General features: G+C 32.0%; 4 protein-coding genes across 7 annotated transcripts in view; 2 read left to right on the top strand and 2 right to left on the bottom strand.

The window, feature by feature from the left end:
• Window positions 1–8,626, bottom strand: part of LOC108733712 (protein outspread) — a 53,761-nt gene extending 45,135 nt beyond the window's left edge. For 2 of the 3 annotated variants that reach the window (XM_018464994.2, XM_018464995.2), the window contains exon 1: window positions 8,241–8,626. In XM_018464994.2, coding sequence (XP_018320496.1) covers window positions 8,241–8,348 — 108 coding nt within the window. In that variant the 5' untranslated portion in view covers window positions 8,349–8,626. The remainder of the gene's footprint in view (window positions 1–8,240) is intronic. The other variant, XM_018464996.2, reaches the window with a different exon arrangement.
• A 373-nt stretch (window positions 8,627–8,999) lies between these two features.
• Window positions 9,000–13,695, top strand: LOC108733694 (DNA repair endonuclease XPF). Of its 2 annotated transcripts, XM_018464970.2 has the most exons (16): window positions 9,000–9,375; window positions 9,428–9,595; window positions 9,669–9,849; window positions 9,910–10,062; window positions 10,119–10,244; window positions 10,299–10,435; window positions 10,722–10,873; window positions 11,079–11,227; window positions 11,282–11,656; window positions 11,828–12,010; window positions 12,068–12,208; window positions 12,437–12,652; window positions 12,717–12,890; window positions 13,002–13,142; window positions 13,199–13,390; window positions 13,466–13,695. In XM_018464970.2, the coding sequence occupies exons 1-16, from the start codon at window positions 9,251–9,253 to the stop codon at window positions 13,616–13,618; spliced, it is 2,766 nt and encodes a 921-aa protein (XP_018320472.2). In that variant the 5' UTR covers window positions 9,000–9,250; the 3' UTR covers window positions 13,619–13,695. The 2 variants fall into 2 exon arrangements, with proteins under 2 accessions (XP_018320472.2, XP_025829916.1); XM_025974131.1 differs by lacking the exons at window positions 9,000–9,375; window positions 9,428–9,595 and having other exon boundaries at window positions 9,757–9,849; window positions 9,914–10,062.
• A 40-nt stretch (window positions 13,696–13,735) lies between these two features.
• On the bottom strand, window positions 13,736–14,490 carry LOC112904341 (biogenesis of lysosome-related organelles complex 1 subunit 3). Its single transcript, XM_025974132.1, has one exon. It carries the CDS (start codon window positions 14,350–14,352, stop codon window positions 13,867–13,869), a length of 486 nt encoding a protein of 161 aa, XP_025829917.1. The 5' UTR covers window positions 14,353–14,490; the 3' UTR covers window positions 13,736–13,866.
• Window positions 14,491–14,763: 273 nt separating this feature from the next.
• Window positions 14,764–17,532, top strand: LOC108733746 (UPF0430 protein CG31712). Its single transcript, XM_018465039.2, has 4 exons — window positions 14,764–15,118; window positions 15,185–15,545; window positions 17,125–17,208; window positions 17,348–17,532. Exons 1-4 carry the CDS (start codon window positions 14,946–14,948, stop codon window positions 17,510–17,512), a joined length of 783 nt encoding a protein of 260 aa, XP_018320541.1. The 5' UTR covers window positions 14,764–14,945; the 3' UTR covers window positions 17,513–17,532.
• The last annotated feature ends 1,284 nt before the right edge of the window (window positions 17,533–18,816 follow it).

Raw genomic sequence — 18,816 nt, forward strand, 5'->3', positions numbered from 1 at the left:
CGATCAGTTTTTTGCCAGCAAAGACCAAAAATTTTATGAGCGTGGAATTATGCTACTACCAGAAAGATGGCAAAAGGTGTTGGACCAGAACGGTCAATATATAATTTAATAAAGTATTTATTTATTATACGAAAACTGTCTTTCATTTCCACAAAAAAAAACGAAATTACTTTCCGAACAACCCTATACTTAGCTTAGGTATTCGTCACTGTATTTGTATCACTCTGAAATATTTCTTTATGTTACTGAGCAGTTGTTCATATACTAACTATCTCCGCCTGTCATCCAGAGGCCTATTTATACTGTCGTCGAATAAAGTCTTTATGCTTTTCGAAAATTCTGGATTTTGTGTTGTTAAGCGGAAAATATGTGTCACTTAGGTATGACTTACTACCATCCGCCTCTTTCATATAAACATTACCTATCATCAATCGGTCCCTGTCTACGGGCATACTCAAGAGCCATCAGGGATCAATCAGTACATGCTTGTACGTAATACTGTCCTTACTCCTTAATGACGATCCGTTCCCGATCAAGTTCTGGACCTTCATTCGAATGATCATGTCGGTACCTGCAGTTCTGACACTTTTGGCATCCGGATATACTTCGTACAACTCTTCAGTTTAGCTTATCCAAACCACATCCTATCCTTGATATAGTTAGCTTCACCCTACAGGGAGTGGTAGTTGGGTTTCCCAGACGATTCTTCGTTGGCGAGAAAGCAGTAGACAAATCGGCTCCGATCAGGCAAATTTAATACCTTCCTTTCATTTCTGAGCTGGTCTTGCAAATTTCCCAGACGATTCTTCGTTGGTCAGAAAGCAGTAGACAAATTGGCTCCCATCAGGCAAATTTAATACCTTCCTTTCATTTCTGAGCTGGTCTTGCAAATTTCCCAGACGATTCTTCGTTGGTCAGAAAGCAGTAGACAAATCGGCTCCGATCAGGCAAATTTAATACCTTCCTTTCATTTCTGAGCTGATCTTGCAAATCCAGTAGCCACAGTCAGACTTTCTTTTGAAGACCACAGCTTTTCCCCGACCCCTATTCAAGTCGGCAGTCACGCAATGTGACTCCAAATCTACTTTTGCAATACATGTTCGGTTTAGCTATGAATTCTATGAGCTTACATAATTCTGATCCGAGCATCTTAATGACTGTCAACACCGTATAGGGTCAATCGGTTGAAATGGACGACTTTCGGTTTTCCAATCGGTGCATTTATTCGTTTTGCGATTTCGTATGGATGCGATTGTAGCTTCGGTGATGAACTCTTTTGATGTCGTGGATTGTATAGCCAGACCAGGTCTCCTTCTTCGAATCTTCCATCAGTTCCTTCTTTCACATCATAGCTGTCCTTCATGCAGTCGCTAGCTATCTGCCTATGGGAACGTATATGTATCCTCAATAATATCGTGAAGTCTTTTCCGGAGTTCACTCACATTATTTGTTTCGGTCACACCTTCATTAGGCTTGCAACCAAACATGAAATGCAGATGTTCGAGGACATATCATTTTCTCATGCACTTCCCCGTTCCATACCAACCTTCGATTTGAGACGCCTACTTGACTGCATCATAGCAAAGCGCAGGAGCTTATGTGTCGGCAAGAGTTCTTGATCTGTCCAGTCAGAATTGCAATTACTTATCGTCATCCCTTAATCCATGGATAAACAAGTCGACCGCTAACTTCTCCGTTTCATTTCGTTTAATGTGGGGATTCCTGTATTACAGTTTACCCATCACTTGAGACCTTAGTTTTACGAGTGGACGTCACGTGGTTTTTCCACAGGGATCTTCTCGGATACTAGACTCGGCTCAGATCTAAATATGTGGCCCTAAGCCTCAAGCGGCTGCTTACGATAACACATCTAACGGTTTGGCTATACAGAAAATTGGTTTTACTAAACCCTGGTCCTTTGTTTGATGTTAATGAAAAACGTTTTAATATTGTTTATTTCATGATTTTTGTTGACCGTAACATTCATATTTTACATTAACACGAATTTGTCTGGGCTTGGATAATAACGCAGTTTCTTTAAATTTTAAAAATTAAATGAACAATAGTATATAATAGACCGAACGTCACAGTTCCATATATAACCAAAGGATGCATCGTTAAGTTTACAAATGGCTGATTCATACCACTTTATTTCATATTCTCTTTATATTGCTTACTCTGAACAATTACCCTGTAATAGGCTAATCTTTTATGATATAAACATCACCATAAATAGCACTACGGTACTGAATGTCCAATTAAAATAAAAGCAACACATTTACTACTAAACCTAACACTATAATGAATTTTACAATTATTTTTATGTAAAAGGTCCATGTTTGGAGATACTTTCTATATTTTGATTCATTCAGTTCGTGAAAATATCACAGAAGCTAAATGTTTTTTATTATCATAAGGGCTACAGCTTCAAGTTGACTTACACTCATGAGGAATAAATTGTTCAAGAGTATTAACAATATAAATAAAATAAATCTTACACTGATAAAAGCAGAAATAAAAGGAATAAGCACGAGGTTTGAGTGTTCCCTTCGGAGTTATACGGCCTCTTCGAAGTTCGGTTAAATAGGACAGCTATGTTGGGTGGGACGTGAAAATCAAGTCTTATTAAAGTTTTGCCCAGTCAATCACAACAGCTCTTCAGCTCTTACGGATAAGTAATCGGCATCTGTCCTCGTATTCTCAATGTCCCAGGTCAGATGCGATGCTGGACTACTTTTTATTTATTCTGCGACCAGTTATAGCTCCCATAGCTATTCCAATAAGGGACAAAATAAGTCGTACATAACCATCTTCCTGATAAGTTTGAGGAAGGCTGTCCGGATCATGTACACCATCGAGTAGTCATTCTTTGTGATGCAGGACAAGGGTGTGATATCCGTTTTACGTCTTATGGCGACTCTCAAATACAGATTCCAATAAATAATCGACTGGCAGGTATTGAAGGTTAGGACTATTGGGATTATAGGCTTGGAGACATTCTGTGAAGCACAGTTATGGAGAGGGTAGCGCATATTGAACCCATTCCACGCCGAGCACAGTCCCAACTGATTTTCACGTGGACAATTGTGTTGCAAACACAGTTTTCGTGTGTCGTGTAATTTCTTTTCTAGTGTTCCGTATGTCCTAAAGGTTGTTGTGCATCGTACTCCCCACCAGTAATATCATATTTAATCAATTCATGAACTTCATTAAACTGTCTTCTATTTATGAAGATTGGAAAAACTTTGGCGGTTGTTGTAGAACAAACAGAATAGCTCAAAACCCCAACGCCAAAACACGACACTGTAGTTGTCCGAAGCATTTAGGTGCATAATATTAGGACATAATATTAATATTAATAACCTTAAGTTAGTTAAAGAAGTTAGGAATAATCGTTTACCAAACAGTTTTGAAAGTTTATACATTTATAAAAATAAACAAATTGTTCTTAACAATGACAACGGTCCTATCCCTGGATCTCCGCTATTTAGTTTAGTTTAATTACGTTTATGATGATGATGTTAAGGTCCATTGAACATCTACCTTGTTGCCTTCGGGTCATGTTCACTGAACCTTAACAACTATCAGTATAAATTAGGATTAGTTCTCATTTAGGTTTAGTTTACTTCAGTCCCTGAAGAAGGTAACTTTGTTACCGAAAAGTGCTTCGGACAACTACAGTGTCGTGTTTTGGCGTTGGGGTTTTGAGCTATTCTGTTTGTTCTATGACTTCTATTTAATCGAAATGACCCTTTAAATACTCTGTCTGGAACTTCTTTCGATAACTTAAACTCTCCATGACTCTTTTATTTTAGTAAATATGCATTTACATTATTTTTCTTTCCTTTTCAATTGAGTAAATGCAGTAAAATAATTTTTTGTTGGTTCTCGGATTCAGATTCTACATCGAGAATTAGTTGCTGTTTCGCTGTCATTATGAATGTAATATGGGTCTGGGTTGTGTTCAATTTGCGCTACCTAAGCAAAACGTGTACCTGGGCTGGATCTTGACCAAACATGGGCTATGCCTGTGCTGTGCATGACTGGGTTCAATTTGCGCCGGCTCTTATGTTGATGGTAATTCCACGATCTTGTCAAGATCTTGAAGATTCTGGTGTGCCAGCAAAGGATTCGCAAAGAGTTGATATATCATCTGTGTAGCAGTTCCGTGTGATCAGAACATTATTGCCCATGTCACAAGTATACAGGATGAAAAGTAGGTACTGAGTCAACTACCGACCCCTTTGGAACTCCATTGGTGATCATCCCGGATTCACCTTAGCAGTTTACCTCAGATACCCAGTTATTCAAGTTTGTGCAGTATTCGTCTGTGGATCATTCTAAAGAATGCTTTTGCAAAGTCAAAGTAATTGACATGTATTGGGTGACCGAAATCTGTTGTCTTTGACCCGCAGTCGAATGCGGGCAGCAGGTTGAAGACCTGATATGAATCGTAGCTGTCGGTCAGGGATTAGTCTTTGGTCTGCCATATAGTCTGATCACAATTCGTTCCATAATTTTCCCAACAATTCTGCCAGAGGCTGGTAGACCTACAGTTAAAGTTGAGGGCGTCTATTTGTTCCTTTTTTACAATATTGGGGTTACCACGGTTTTCTTCACATGGGTCCCTAATGGACTATTTATTTATTTTTTTAATATGAAGATTGGAAAAACTTTGACGGTTGTTGCAGAACAAACAGAATAGCTCAAAACCCCAACGCCAAAACATGACACTGTAGTTGTCCGAAGCACTTTTCGGTAATAAGGTTACCTTCTTCAGGGACAGTTCACTTCAGTCCCTGATGATAAGTAAGTATATCAAATCATTTAATGATCATTTTGTAACTCAGGATATTTTTAAACATATATACTATTTAGACATCTTTTAGAAGTGAGTGAAGAGACATATTATTCTGAAAACTCATTTCTGAATTTTTACCCATTACAAACTACTTCAAATTAATGAAGGAAAAATTGTTGCTGTTGTCACACCCCCGCCGGGAATCGAACCCGGGATATTTTATTTTAAAATAGCTAAATCGTCAAACAGAATGTCATATAAAGCACTAAAAAAGAATAAGCTTATGTTTGGTTTTCAATTTACCACTAGTGTATAGGAATACGTACCTACATCAGATGCATTTTTTATTTTAACTTTCAGCCCATGTACCTGATCATCGCAAAAGAATAATATGCGATATAATTACATAGTACAGATTTAGCGTTAGACAAAAATGGATTTAAAAAAACTGATAAAAATCGACAGAAACGTGTGCATGAAAAGGTATAGGTAGGTATTAAATATTGTTTGCAAAACTTTATTACACGCTTTTTTCGTAGAACTAATTCCATCGTGATGGTACTAAAGCAATTAGTAAAACACGCTTTGTAATATTCAAACTTTCACACGACTTGTTTGTCTGCGACTACGTTACGCCATGCCACTATTATTAAAACTACTTTTTAGCGTTAAGTGTTATGAAAGGCACATCTACGAATATGCCCTACCTACGACGTATACTATTATTTACTTTACCCATTCATGTTTCAAAGACTGTGGCTGGGGTCAATTGATTTATAAATTTCACTTTTATTAAAAAAAAAAACATAATTATGCGTGATTTTTAAGAACCTAGTCGTTGGACAATCGTAGGGAATTATTATTACTATGTTTATGTCTAAAATTATCTTATATACAAACTGTCTTTCTATATTATCTATGTTCTTCTCTATGTTCTAGTAAATAAAAATCTATAAGAAACTGTTTCAATCTTTTCATCATTACCTTTTATAATCTTAGCAAACAGCATGATGGGGCGGGGCTGTCGAAAGAGGAGGTCTCCCCCATCACTGTACCATAAAAAATTCGTGGCGGTCTCACACCCATAAAAAGTTATGGGGGTTCAAAGTTAATAAATATGCCAATTTTTATACATTTCTAAGCATGTAAATATTTATATAGTCATTCTTAAACAATATTCAAAGGTAAAACTAATGAAAAATACATAAAAATATTGAGAAAGTTATATAAAACATTATTTAAATATCTTTATCAATAGGGTAGGTTAGGTTAGGTTATCGGGTTTTGTTCAAGTGACCACCCTCTTTCGAGTCCCCACCTCCACCCGTCTGAAAAAATTTTTTTATTGAATTTTATTTGAATTATAGTGTATGAAAATTGTCAAAATAATCAACTTTCAACCTCCATAACTTTTTATGGGAGTGAGACCGCCGCAAATTTTTTATGGGGTTTTACTCAGATGACCACCCTCTTTCGATCCCCCCTACTCCCACCCCCGAAGGCCATCATCTAACCCCCATAACTTTTTATGGAGGTGAGACCGCCACGAACTTTTTATGGTACACTGGTGGGGGAGACCTCCTTTTTCGATCCCCCCATCATCTAGACATTTACCAAAAAAACACTTCAATATTAAAGTGTTATTTTTCAGTGGAAGCTTTTCTTGTCCCACAATAATTTTATCTTAGTTCTATGAGTAATTTAAAGTATTTATGATTATGAGATAATTTCTCAGCGGATCTGAGATATTTATAGGGTGCGAAATCCTCGAACAATAAATTATGGTTTTTCAGTTGAATTTTTTCTTGTCCCACAAATATTTTTGGTAATTCAGCTCTAAGATCAATTTAAATTAAGATTAGAACTGTGACACAATTTGTCAGCAAATATAAAGTTTAGTTACAAGGTGTTAAATCCCATAATAGTGAAGTTTTTCTTGACCCACAATTATTATTTGTAACATAAATCTTCCAGTCATTAAAGGTAGAAATACATTTATGAATTAATTTGTCAGCAGGTCTGAGAATTATTTACAGGATGCGAAACCTTTCCAGTGGAAGTTTTTTTCTCATCGGGCCTGAGGGTTATTTATAGGGTACTATGCCCTTCAATATTAATTTTAAATGATTATTCTTCGGGGGAAGTTGTTCGTGTCCCACATACTTTTTTAAATCACAATTATTCTTTGCGCAATAAAAGCGGAACGCAGGTGCTAGCGCCCATACTTTAACGAATTTTTGCTCCCATTTTAGTTTAAATAAAAGACATTTTTATAAACTATATCGGTATTGAAATTTGATCGCATTCTTAAGAAAAGCTGTTTCACAAGTAAAGTACCTTATAGTTTATAAAGAAAAGGAAAAGTGGACAATTGTGGTTCTTTGTCCCTGGGGTCATAATAAGGCAACAAATATGTTTAATATCAATACAATAAACAAAGATTTTGTAACAAGTGCGATACCATTGGATTCAGAAATAGGTCACTGACGACAAAAATTACTTATTGTTATTTAGATTTTTTAGCCTTTTTCTTTCATTTTTAACGGTTTCCCATCAGTGAAATTAAAAATTAAATAATTGGGGACAATTTAAAAGTAAACTCGGCGGCATCGGCAGGTCAAAGTAGGACGTTTTATTAAATGCAATAGTGGAACGAAAGATGTAAGACGTTCTCAATGTGGCACACTTACAAATTCCTAATTTCACACTACATTTTCGCAGCAATGTTTTAAATATATATTTAATATTAATACCTACTATACGAATATTTTAAAAAAACAAGTTTCAATGTGTATTTCCCCCTATTCGTTTTTGATGATTTTGCAAATAACATGTATAAGATACATCTAAATTAATAAATGCAACTACCTATTTACATAAATTAAAAAAACATATACGTAGGTACTTCCTGTATAACTTTCCAATTACTTCTAAATTCATAAATAGTTTCTGTGTTACTGATGACTATTTATTACAATAAATTATCTCCGTACCACCGATAGGTATAAAAAACGTTTGCTTTAAATTATTAATCTATTTTAATTCAAAAGGGGGTACTTAGCAGAATCTAATTTTCAAATTGGTTTATGGCACGAATTGCTTTAGCGTTCTTTCATAGAAAAGCCTCGCCGCCTCAGGCAAAATTTCAATTTACCTGAACGGACAAAATAGGGGAAGGTTTCAGCTATGTATTTCAACCATCATCAAATTAAAATTCCATCGTAATGACAGCGTTACTTCATGACCGTCCCGCTTAACAATAAAGTTAAATACCAAATATCAAACACCAAGCACATGAGCGTTGTAAACATGGTATCTATCCGAAAATATACAATTGCTAGATTATAAAGTTTTTATACGTGACCTTGTCATACAAATTCCATTAAGAATATTTAAATAACGTAGGTACAAATGAGCAGCTCATGAATATGAAACTCACCCGATTGCATTCCAGTGCCTCTGTAGAGTGCTCCTCTTTTTGACGAAAACAATTAGTACATTTGGTTTTATTGAAAATATTAGGCGCGAATTTTCTACATTGGGACATGGCTTACACACTGTTCAGGACATTTCAGCCTCCTTTAGGATCTAAATTATAGGCTGCACTCCCAACCCCATGCATCATTGTAAAATGCACTAAAATCACTGCACCTGTTTCCTGACACCACCTCGAATGTTTCACGAACGTTACGTGCACACTGGTAAATATTATTTAAATAGTAGTTATTAGTTACTAACACTTTAATGAAAGAATTAACAATGCCTAACTGACTGTTTTCAGGCCAACTCGAAACACGATACTGGAAAAAATTACAACCTACAATTATCAATTGAGTAACATTTATGGTTGGTGCGCGCGCAAGCCATTCACGTGACCTTTCTATTTAAAATTGGAATATAAAATTATTGAACCAGAAATATAAAAACTGTTTTTTAATTTAACAATAGTTAATGGCAATAGGAATTGAAATTTTCAGAAAACAAATATTGCAGCAACGTAATTTATCGAGATTTGTGAAATTTTGAGTAAAATGCGTTCATTAAAGTTAAAATTGTTTTAAACTTCACCTTTTCAGTTATTATCCCAAAGATTACTCAATCCTTTATAATTTAATTTACAGCAGAAAGTAACAGGCAAAATAGGTTTCTGAAGTTTGGTAATAACTCTTATGAAAAGAACCTTATTATTTATTCTGTGAAATTTACTAGCAAATGATTGCTTCTGTTGAACACATCTTTTACTTATATCAATGAAACAACTAAAAGTCAACTTCGCCAACTTCCTTCCCACTTGTTTTGGTTATCTATTGTCAATGGTTGTGTATCGTAAATTTATGTTCATCTCATGTTAATTTCAAAAAGTTTGCGATTGAAGAACCATCATCATTAATAAACAAAAGATTTATTAATATCTAAACTAAGTGTAGAAGCAAACAGTAACATTATAAAATGTCTCAGTCCGAAAAAGAAGCAAAAGAAGTGCTGTTAGAAAATAAAGATACTGGAATGTTGGAATTTGAAACACAAATCTTTTTAGATTTAATACATTATGATTGCTTGTTGGTTACAGCAAAGTATTATTTAGACTTTATTAAAAACTAAAAATATAAACATATATAATTTTAGGGGTTTAAACATGGACAAAGTGTTTATTAACTTTTTAAGAGTTTATTCAGACCCAGGTAATCTTGTCCTTATCATTAACTGTGCTGAAGAAGAGGAAAAGTATTTTATTAACAAAACTAATGACAAAAATCTTAACAGGATAACAGCTGCAATGTCTGTTTCCGAAAGGTAACATTCAACTTTTGTGTTTTGTTTATATTGACCCTATAGTAGATTATATTAAACCATCATATAATTTTAGAGAATATTTGTATTTATCTGGAGGAATATATTTCATCACAACAAGAATACTGGTTGTAGATATGCTAAAAAAAAGAATTCCCATCGACAAAATAACAGGTATGATAGTTCAAAGAGCTCATATGATTTTGGAAAGTTGTCAGGAAGCTTTTGTATTAAGATTATTTAGACAAAACAATAAAGTAAGTTGGAACAATGGGAAAATAGTTGCTCACATTTTTTATCAACTTCTGTGTTTTAAGACAGGTTTTATAAAGGGTTTTTCAAACAATGCTCTGAGTTTTACAATGGGGTTTGGTCATGTTGAACGAGTTATGAGAACATTATTTGTTAAGGAGCTGTATTTGTGGCCACGCTTTCATTCCCTTGTATTACAAAGTCTGAAAAACCAAGAAGTATACAGTTTCTTGTTAGTTTCCCTTTTTTTTTAATATTAATTGCATTTTTGTAGCCAAATGTTATTGAGTTACATATTCCTATATCAAGCAACATGTCAAAAATACAGACATGCATTTTGGACTTAATTAATCTCACAATAAAGGAGATAAAAAGAATAAACAAGAATGCCGAATTACAAGTAATATCAAGTTTTATTTTAGGCTATTTTAATAATTTAAATGAATTGTTTTAGGAGTTGTCAACTGAAAACTGTTTAACAAAAAAGTTTTACAAACTATTACAAATTCAGTTGGATTGTATGTGGCATCAATTAAGTACAAAAACTAAACAACTTTTATCAGATTTGCGAACACTTCAACATTTGATTTTGTAAGAATTATATTTATTACAAACGAAAATATTTTATTATTGTAGTTAATTCTTTAATCACGAATTATTAATTAAAACAAAACCACTTATCCCAATTAACCACAGTACCTTTAATTAATGTTGATACGTGTTTCGTTCACTTATTTGGAGAGCATTTTTTTTTTTTTAATTATTTTCATTGCCACAATTTGCGTGTCTATTTTAATTAATAATAAGAATTGTAAATTGCTTAATGAGTATTAATATTTTATTACATTTTTAATGAACAGAAATGAAATCCTTTTAGAGTCATGCTCCATGAAGATCCTGTTACATTTTATGCAACGTTGTTGAAATATAGAAGTAGAGAATATGCCCAAATATCCCATTGGGTGCTTTTGGAACCAGCAGAACTGTTGTTTACTTATTCAAGTTGTTTCGTGTATGGTGCAAATAGGGGTAATTTATCAATTATAATAAATATTAAAATTAAATTTCACAAACATTTTTAAAAAGCTAACACTTGCTTTGTGCTACCCAGTCTTTGATTCTTGGTTAGGGACTGAGGATGGTACTTTGGGTAGACACGTTTTAGGTTTTTAAATGAGTTAAATGTGTACAATTTTGAGTAACTATATTTTGTTGTTTTTTTTTATATATACAGAACTAAATCCTGAATTTTGTCCTAAATGGAATACCCTTTCTGAAATTTTGAAAACCGAAATACCTGCTGAAATGAAGCGACAAAATATTAAGGAACCAAAAGTATTAATTCTCTGTCAAGATTTTAAAACGTGTTATCAATTGAACAGCGTATGTATGACAAATTTGTATCAGTATATGTTTTTACAGATGTGTATGTTTTAGTTTTTAACTCGTGGACCTAGACGGTACTTATTTGAGAGAGTGTTAAAGTATGGATTGCCTTTCAACTCAATAAATAAAAAATTTGAATACTTGCAAAACTTGCCCGAGTTTCAATCCCAAATTCAGGAACCACCCAATAAACGATGTAAAAGTTCAATAACATTAACGACCAAATTAAATACAGTAAAAAAAAGTAGTATTTCCGAAACGGGGAAGAAAATTGAAAATGAAAAAGATGAAAATTTAATGGAAGATGAACTTGAAAATTTAAAAGGTTCGTACGTGTTAACAATGACACAAACTAATCAAATAGGAGCAGAGGGTAGTGATAATGAGGACGACAGTTCAGAGTATTGCTTCGAACCTTTTACTCAGGTCAGCATTAAGATAGATTATTTTTTAATTCTGCAAAGAAAGTGCTTGCAGTTGTTCATTTTAATATACATATATTAGCATTAAATCATATTGTACTAATAATGTATGTAATTGCTTGAAAAACTCACATTTCCTAATTGGCGTATACAATTTGGTATATTTATTTTATAGATGGAAAATATGAATCTTACACAGATCTGTGAGACGGCAAGTTCTACATCAAAGCAAACAGTTATAATAAAAACATTTAAATCCAGTTCAAATAGTTTCGATTTGCAACAAACTCTGGAGGAAATGCAACCTAATTTTATTATAATGTATCATAGTAACGTGACAGCCGTGCGAAATATAGAGGTAATATTTTGATACATTTTTAAAAATGTATTACATAAACTGAAGTTTTAATTTTAGATGCACGAGGCACGAAGAAACAAAGATTTTCCATTAACGGTGTATTTTCTGGTTCACGCAGAAACAGTGGAAGAACAGAGTTATCTCACTTCATTAAGAAAGGAAAAGGAAGCTTTTGAGTATCTTATAGATACTAAATCGGTAAAAAACTACATAACGTTATTTTTTCGTAATGAAGAGTTATCAGTTCTTCTTATTTTAAAAATAATCATATAAATTAAAACATACAAATAAGTAAAAGTTTGAAACGCATAAGAAATATTAATTTTTAACAGTCAGAATTGTTCAAATAAATGAAGTGAACATTTTGTTGCTTGTACATTTTTCGTAATCCACGAGTAATAAACTGATAATGTATTTTGCTTTTAGTGCATGGTGGTTCCAGATGATCAAGATGGTAAATCAGAAACCTGCACCACTCTGCAATGTAACATATCAGCCGATCAAGAAAATACTCGTCAAGGAGGAAAATCAGACAAAAACAATAAAAGAAACTTAATAATTGTCGATATACGCGAATTTCAAAGCGAACTGCCTGTACTAATTCATAAAAGGGGAATTGATATTGAACCACTTACAATAACAGTAATTTGATAGTTTTATTGAAATTATTTTCATTATTAAAATATATGTGGTGCTCTTTTTGTAGATAGGAGACTACATTTTAACACCAGAAATTTGCGTTGAGAGGAAAAGTATATCAGATTTGATTGGCTCATTGAAATCAGGAAGATTATATCAACAATGCACACGAATGAGTAGATATTACTCTAAGCCCATGCTTCTAATAGAATTTAATCAAACCAAGGGATTTTCATGGCAGGTACAAAGGGTGATTGTTAGGATAAAATAAACCCTAAACACAAGTCCGATGGGCAATAGCTTTAAACTGTTTAATTACAATTTTAGGAATCTATTCATGCTTTTTTTACAGAATAACCTTATGCTTTCATCTGATGCAGATAGTTTTGCTATTCAACAGAAACTTATACTATTAACTCTGCATTTTCCTAAATTAAGACTTGTGTGGAGTCCCAACCCTTATGCAACAGCTCAACTGTTTGAGGAACTTAAGGTATTTATCTTTAATGTTTTATAATACAATAACGCAATTATTATTTTTGTTTGCAGAATGGAAAAGAACAACCAGACATAGCATATGCAACATCTTTAGGAGTTGAAACTGATTTAGACATGATAGAAACCAAATATAACTCTAGTGTATATGATTTTGTACAAAAATTACCTGGTATTACTTCAAAAAACATCGACATATTTTTAAGGAAAACCAAAAATATTAAAAAAGTTATTAGTTTATCGCAGGTACTTTTTTAGTATACTTGGCTTTAATTAATAGAACAAATAATGTCATGTGAAATTTTGTTTTTTATATTGAAGGAAGAGCTCAAAGAAATTTTAGGTAATTCTAAGGAAGCAGAAGAATTGTATAATGCCATTCATAAGGAACATTTGCCCCAAAATTCTACTGGACAGAGGATAGGACAGAAATCAAAAGAAAAACCATTTAAATTCATTAAAAAGCAAAAATAAATATTAATAAGTGACTAGTGACTAGAGACTAGTATTGTATATTTTGATTAATTGTTACCTGATATTTATAATAATTAAATTTAGTATATTTTNAATGCTTTTTATTTTTTTTAAGTTTGAATTAAGTGTAAATAGAAAATGGATTTTTAGATTTAATTTTACATATAAGTATTTTACACTTAAAAGAACATAATTTATTAGTGTTTAACGAATTTGTTTAGTTAAATTAGTAAGAATAAAATATTCATTTATAAAGTCTTAACAGTGGATAGGAAATTTAATGATACAATGGAATTCAATTTTTCTTTTAAATTAATGGAATTATTGTTTAATACTTTTAGTGATGTAATTGCACTTTGCAAAGTAATTTGTGATCTTAATAAATGCTGATCAACTACTGATAAATCTTTTGCAGCCATATTTATATTACTGATACAAAGTAACTCTAAATCTTGGTAAAAATTGTTATTACACTCTCGAAGCTTCCTATGTAATAAGGAATCAGATTGATCAATTTCTTTAGTTAGGTGTTTTCTTACATCAGATGGAGTACTGCCGTGGTCTGGGGAACTTTCTTCTTGTTCGTCTTGTGATTCAGAATCTTCACCAGCAATAATAGCTCCTTGAACGTATGATGTTGTATGTTGCACAGGGGAACTATCCAAAATGTTGTTATCTTCACTGTCAGTTTCAGAAGCCTCTCCTGAGACCACTACAGACCTTTTGGTGTTCATTATTTAAAAAATTATTAACAGTGGATAATTTTTTTACTTTAATGTTATGATATCAACTTAATTTTTGAATGAATTCAATAGTTTCAAAATGTTAAAAATTTTACATGTACATTACATGTCAAACAGTCGTCAAAGTCATAGATAATAGATACACAAAGGGTAAAGTAAGCACATCAAAACAAATGCTTACCATAGATTAAATGCATGTTTAAATCATAGATTAGAGATACATAATACTTTCTACCCTAAAGAAATTTCGGTAAACTACTATAATACCTCTTATCTATGACCTAAATCGGCCTAAATCGAATTCCAACTTGTTCGCCAAACCATCCTATTTTATTATCTATGTCCTATTATTATTATCAATTATTATTATGAATAACAGTATCTTCCTTATCTATGCTTTTCCACCAACCTTGACTAGGAAATCTTGCTAAATATATTGTTTGACGTGTAGTTCAGTAAAGATGTCTGCCGTTTTTTGCTGAGAGAAAGGATAGCATTGTGAAATTGTGATTATTTATTAGTATTGTGGCGTAATTCAGTAGTGATTGTTTAGTTTGAGACGATTTTTTATATACTATAATAAAATGGGACGATCTCGGTCACGAAGTCGATCTCCTCGCAAACATCATAAAAATAAATACCATAAACGTAGTAAATCTAGAGATAGGGCAGACAGAAGTTCAAGATCTCGTGGAAAAAGTCTGAGCAATAGTCGTAGAAGTGTAGAAATTATTAAGGAAAGAACTGTGAAAATAAGGTATGTATAGTTAGTTGAATGTCTTGTTACTTTTTTGATGCCTAAAACCTTTGTAACCTTTCTTAGAAGAAGGTCTGATTCAGCATCTAGTTCAGCCAGTGAAGTTTCTATCGATCTCACTAAAGATAAGCATCATAAGAAATCCTCACGTTCACGAAAAATGGACGAAGTTGATAGACTTGCTGAAATGGAAAGACAAAGACGCCAACGAGAAGCAGAACAGCGATTGGTAGAAGAAGAAACAGCAAAAAGAATAGAGGAATTAGTTAATAAGCGTGTACAGGATGAATTAGAAAAACGTAAAGATGAAATTGAAAGAGAAGTTGCAAAACGTGTTGAAGAAGCTAAAAGAATAATGGAGAAACAAATGATGGAAGAAATGGAAAGGCGAAGACAGAAGCAATTACTTGAAGAGAAGCAAAGAGAGGTAAGAGCAAATTTGTGGCCATCAGGTGGCTAAATTTCTACCACTTGCTAATATTAGCCATTGCATAATAAACTTTCGTCTCTCGTGAATTTAGAAGTTGTTAATTAACAACTTCAGTATCTTATATGATTTTTCAGCGTTATCTAAGAAATTTGTTGACAACATATGTTATAATTTTTATCTGTCATCTGAATAATATTGTGTAAATTAGGTTTACGATTAGTATTTGTATGTGAACTTTTATAATTAATGAAACAAATACATTTTGAATGTTAAACATACATTTTAAATTCTATTTTAGATTTAATTGCATGAGAGAATTTAATCTACATTTGAATTGAAATAATCTATACAGTGCATCGTTAAAAAAATAAATAGCATAAAAGCACAAAAGTTAATGGGGCACATAGATGTAGTACTTCTGGTTTACTTTATAAATACTCTGACTGGGAATTCCATTAGTATTGGAAAAGTATTAATAATATTGTTTAACTATTGTATCAATTGCCAGAAAAAGGCACATGGCTATGGCTTCATAGTTATTTAACTCTCAAGTTCCTAAAGATATTTAGGTAGGATTTGATTATTTTATGAAAAATAAATTCTATCTAATTGCTTTTATATTCAGACTATTATTTTAGTAATGTTTATTCTTTTTAGAAGTCTGAACCGTGTTAAAACATTCAGAATTTATTTGTTTCATAATCGTCATAAAGGTCTAACAAAAAAATTTGGTTATCATGCTTTTGTTTTCTTTTACAATATGTTTTTCTTTTTCGTTCCAAATAATTACCTAAGACAGGGTATAATCCATATTCCTAAAGGTAATTTAACAACTACAGTATGTATTAGTCAATTCACATTTATTTTTCTGTAAAATGTATACACAAATTTGTTTCTACCTCGCTGTCTTCTAAAGTTGTTGAGACCTTTGTAAATGTGCAAATGTCTCATTTCTGTAATAACATTGAAAAAAAAAAAAAAGAATAAAATAAAACTAGTCATACAAGAAATTCAAGTAAACATATTAAGAAAATGTAAGAGTGTCTGCATTGCCCCACCTTGTTAAATAATTAACAAATGCATTTGCCACTTGGCTACTAGCCTCGTAAGCTAAGAGGCCCACAGAGTTATCAGGCGAAGACCATGAGACTTGTTGCGGTTGCAGACTGCGGTTGAAGACAGACAGAGCCTGGCAGGTATTATATATCTTTTTTATATTTTTTGTTAAGCCTCTTATTACTTTTAAGGTTGCAAATGATTTTGTAGTATTTAACTGGCCCTTACTTTTATGGACATAAATTGAACGTCATACTTCTGCTAATAGTAAACACAAATGAATGATACCTTTTTTGTATTTACCTATGCAATTTTACTATTATTCCCTATATTAGCAACTAATTTTCTTTTGGAAGTTATAAAAAATCATTGACAATCTTCATACTTAAATATTCTGTTTGGTGCGTTATTTTATAGCGTTAAAAATGAATAACCCCTCCAACTAACTAACTAAGAAATTAAGTTGGGGCCAGTTATCGAAACGAGTTAAACTGAGTTTCAAGTTATTTATATTTTATAGGAGGAGGAACGTAAGAAAAGGGAAGAGCTGGAGAGAATAATGGAGGAGAACAACAGGAAAATCGAAGAAGCTCAAAGAAAACTAGTAAGCAGTCATATCACAATTTTTTATTAATTATTTAAATTGAAAATTTAGAACAAATAGTTTATTTTTCTAGTAGTTCTGATGTTATTCCAAATAATTGTTATGAGTTGGATTATTAAAGTAATGTTCTTTATTATAGGCAGAAGAAAGGCTAGCGATGGTTGAAGAGCAACGTAGAATGGACGAAGAAAGACAAAAACTCCAGAAAGAACAAGAGAGGCGGTTAAAAGAAGAACAGAAAAAGATCTTAGGAAAAAATAATTCGCGACCCAAATTGTCGTTTTCCTTAAAACAAGCGCTTTAACATTTAATCTAAGGGACCAATAAAATAATAGTTCATAAGGTTTAGTGCTAGTGCAAAATATTACGAGTAATTATTTAAATAAGTAGTACAACTTTTTATTTCTTAAATAAAGCATCAGGATAATTATAGGATATTAGCTTTTTACATAAACATGAAAATGTAATTATTACTGATTAACGATTTATATGTATGCTGAATATTATAATGCAATATAATATTTACAGAAATTACTGTTTTAATTAATTTTCTTTATATTTAAATAGCCTATTGCCAATTAATAATATTAACGATTTATTTATATCAATAAAAAAATTTGTTTGTTCTTGAGGCACATTGCGTATTTGAACGTTAATGACACAAAATACTACTACATATATAGAAAACAGTGCAAATTTGTGTAATTAAACATTAGGGTAAATGTAAAGAATCTGAACTACTTCAGATAATGAAGCTATTGATTTACTTATAATATATCCCAACTTTCCGCCCCTTCATTTGGGGCTTCTTAGGGGTCTACAAATCCCAAATTTGATATACATTAACAATTATTCGAATTATTATTGAATGAAAATTAAAAATAACTTGAGAACTAAAATAGATACTTACAATTGTGAAGTTTATCTTGAGATTAGCAAACTTGCTTCCTATAATAGTTAATTAAGGTAACTAAAATAAATGGAATTAAAAAATTGTTATACTTAGTCACAGTCAGAATATAGATACTTTATGCACATTTCACAATATTAAAAATAAGTAAACCAGAGAACACTGTCACACATCAAACAACCACAAGCACCGTATCATTCACTAAAAGCAATAATTTAAAATAGCCAATTATTAAAGATAATAAATACTTAAGTGTTCATAAACTTTTTTAAATTTTAAATGAAAATAAGAACATTTAACGACATCTATAATTGCAACTGTAAACATATATCACAATAGATAATGAACTCTGTATTTCAACTGTGTTAAACAACTAATAAATAGATGGCCAATAAATCAAATTATCCTTCAACGTTGCAGGATTCATTATGGGGTGTAATACATATTTACAATCCAAATTGTAGATGTCGCCAAATGTTCTTATATTCATTTAAAATTTAAAAAAGTACAAAAACTCATTATTTTTAATAATTAGCCATTTTAAATTATTGTTGTTCGTTAATTTATGATTAATATACATATGATTGTTTGATTTTATAGTGTTCTCTACTGTACGTATTTTTAATACGGTTAAATGTGCATAAAATATTTGTATTTTAATTATGACTAATTTAAATTAAATTACCTTAATTAAGGTA

The sequence above is a fragment of the Agrilus planipennis genome, unplaced genomic scaffold, assembly GCF_000699045.2.
Source record: "Agrilus planipennis isolate EAB-ADULT unplaced genomic scaffold, Apla_2.0 scaffold78, whole genome shotgun sequence".
Lineage (NCBI taxonomy): Eukaryota > Metazoa > Arthropoda > Insecta > Coleoptera > Buprestidae > Agrilus > Agrilus planipennis.

Excerpts from the sequence above, each read along its gene's own strand:
- LOC108733694 (XM_018464970.2), top strand. The coding sequence starts at position 9,251 with ATGTCTCAGTCCGAAAAAGAAGCAAAAGAAGTGCTGTTAGAAAATAAA. Across the intron at positions 10,874-11,078 it reads CGTGTATGGTGCAAATAGGG|AACTAAATCCTGAATTTTGT; the intron begins GTAATTTATCAA and ends TTATATATACAG. Across the intron at positions 13,143-13,198 it reads AACTGTTTGAGGAACTTAAG|AATGGAAAAGAACAACCAGA; the intron begins GTATTTATCTTT and ends TTTTGTTTGCAG.
- LOC112904341 (XM_025974132.1), bottom strand. The coding sequence starts at position 14,352 with ATGAACACCAAAAGGTCTGTAGTGGTCTCAGGAGAGGCTTCTGAAACT.
- LOC108733746 (XM_018465039.2), top strand. The coding sequence starts at position 14,946 with ATGGGACGATCTCGGTCACGAAGTCGATCTCCTCGCAAACATCATAAA. Across the intron at positions 15,119-15,184 it reads GAAAGAACTGTGAAAATAAG|AAGAAGGTCTGATTCAGCAT; the intron begins GTATGTATAGTT and ends AACCTTTCTTAG. Across the intron at positions 15,546-17,124 it reads TTGAAGAGAAGCAAAGAGAG|GAGGAGGAACGTAAGAAAAG; the intron begins GTAAGAGCAAAT and ends TATATTTTATAG.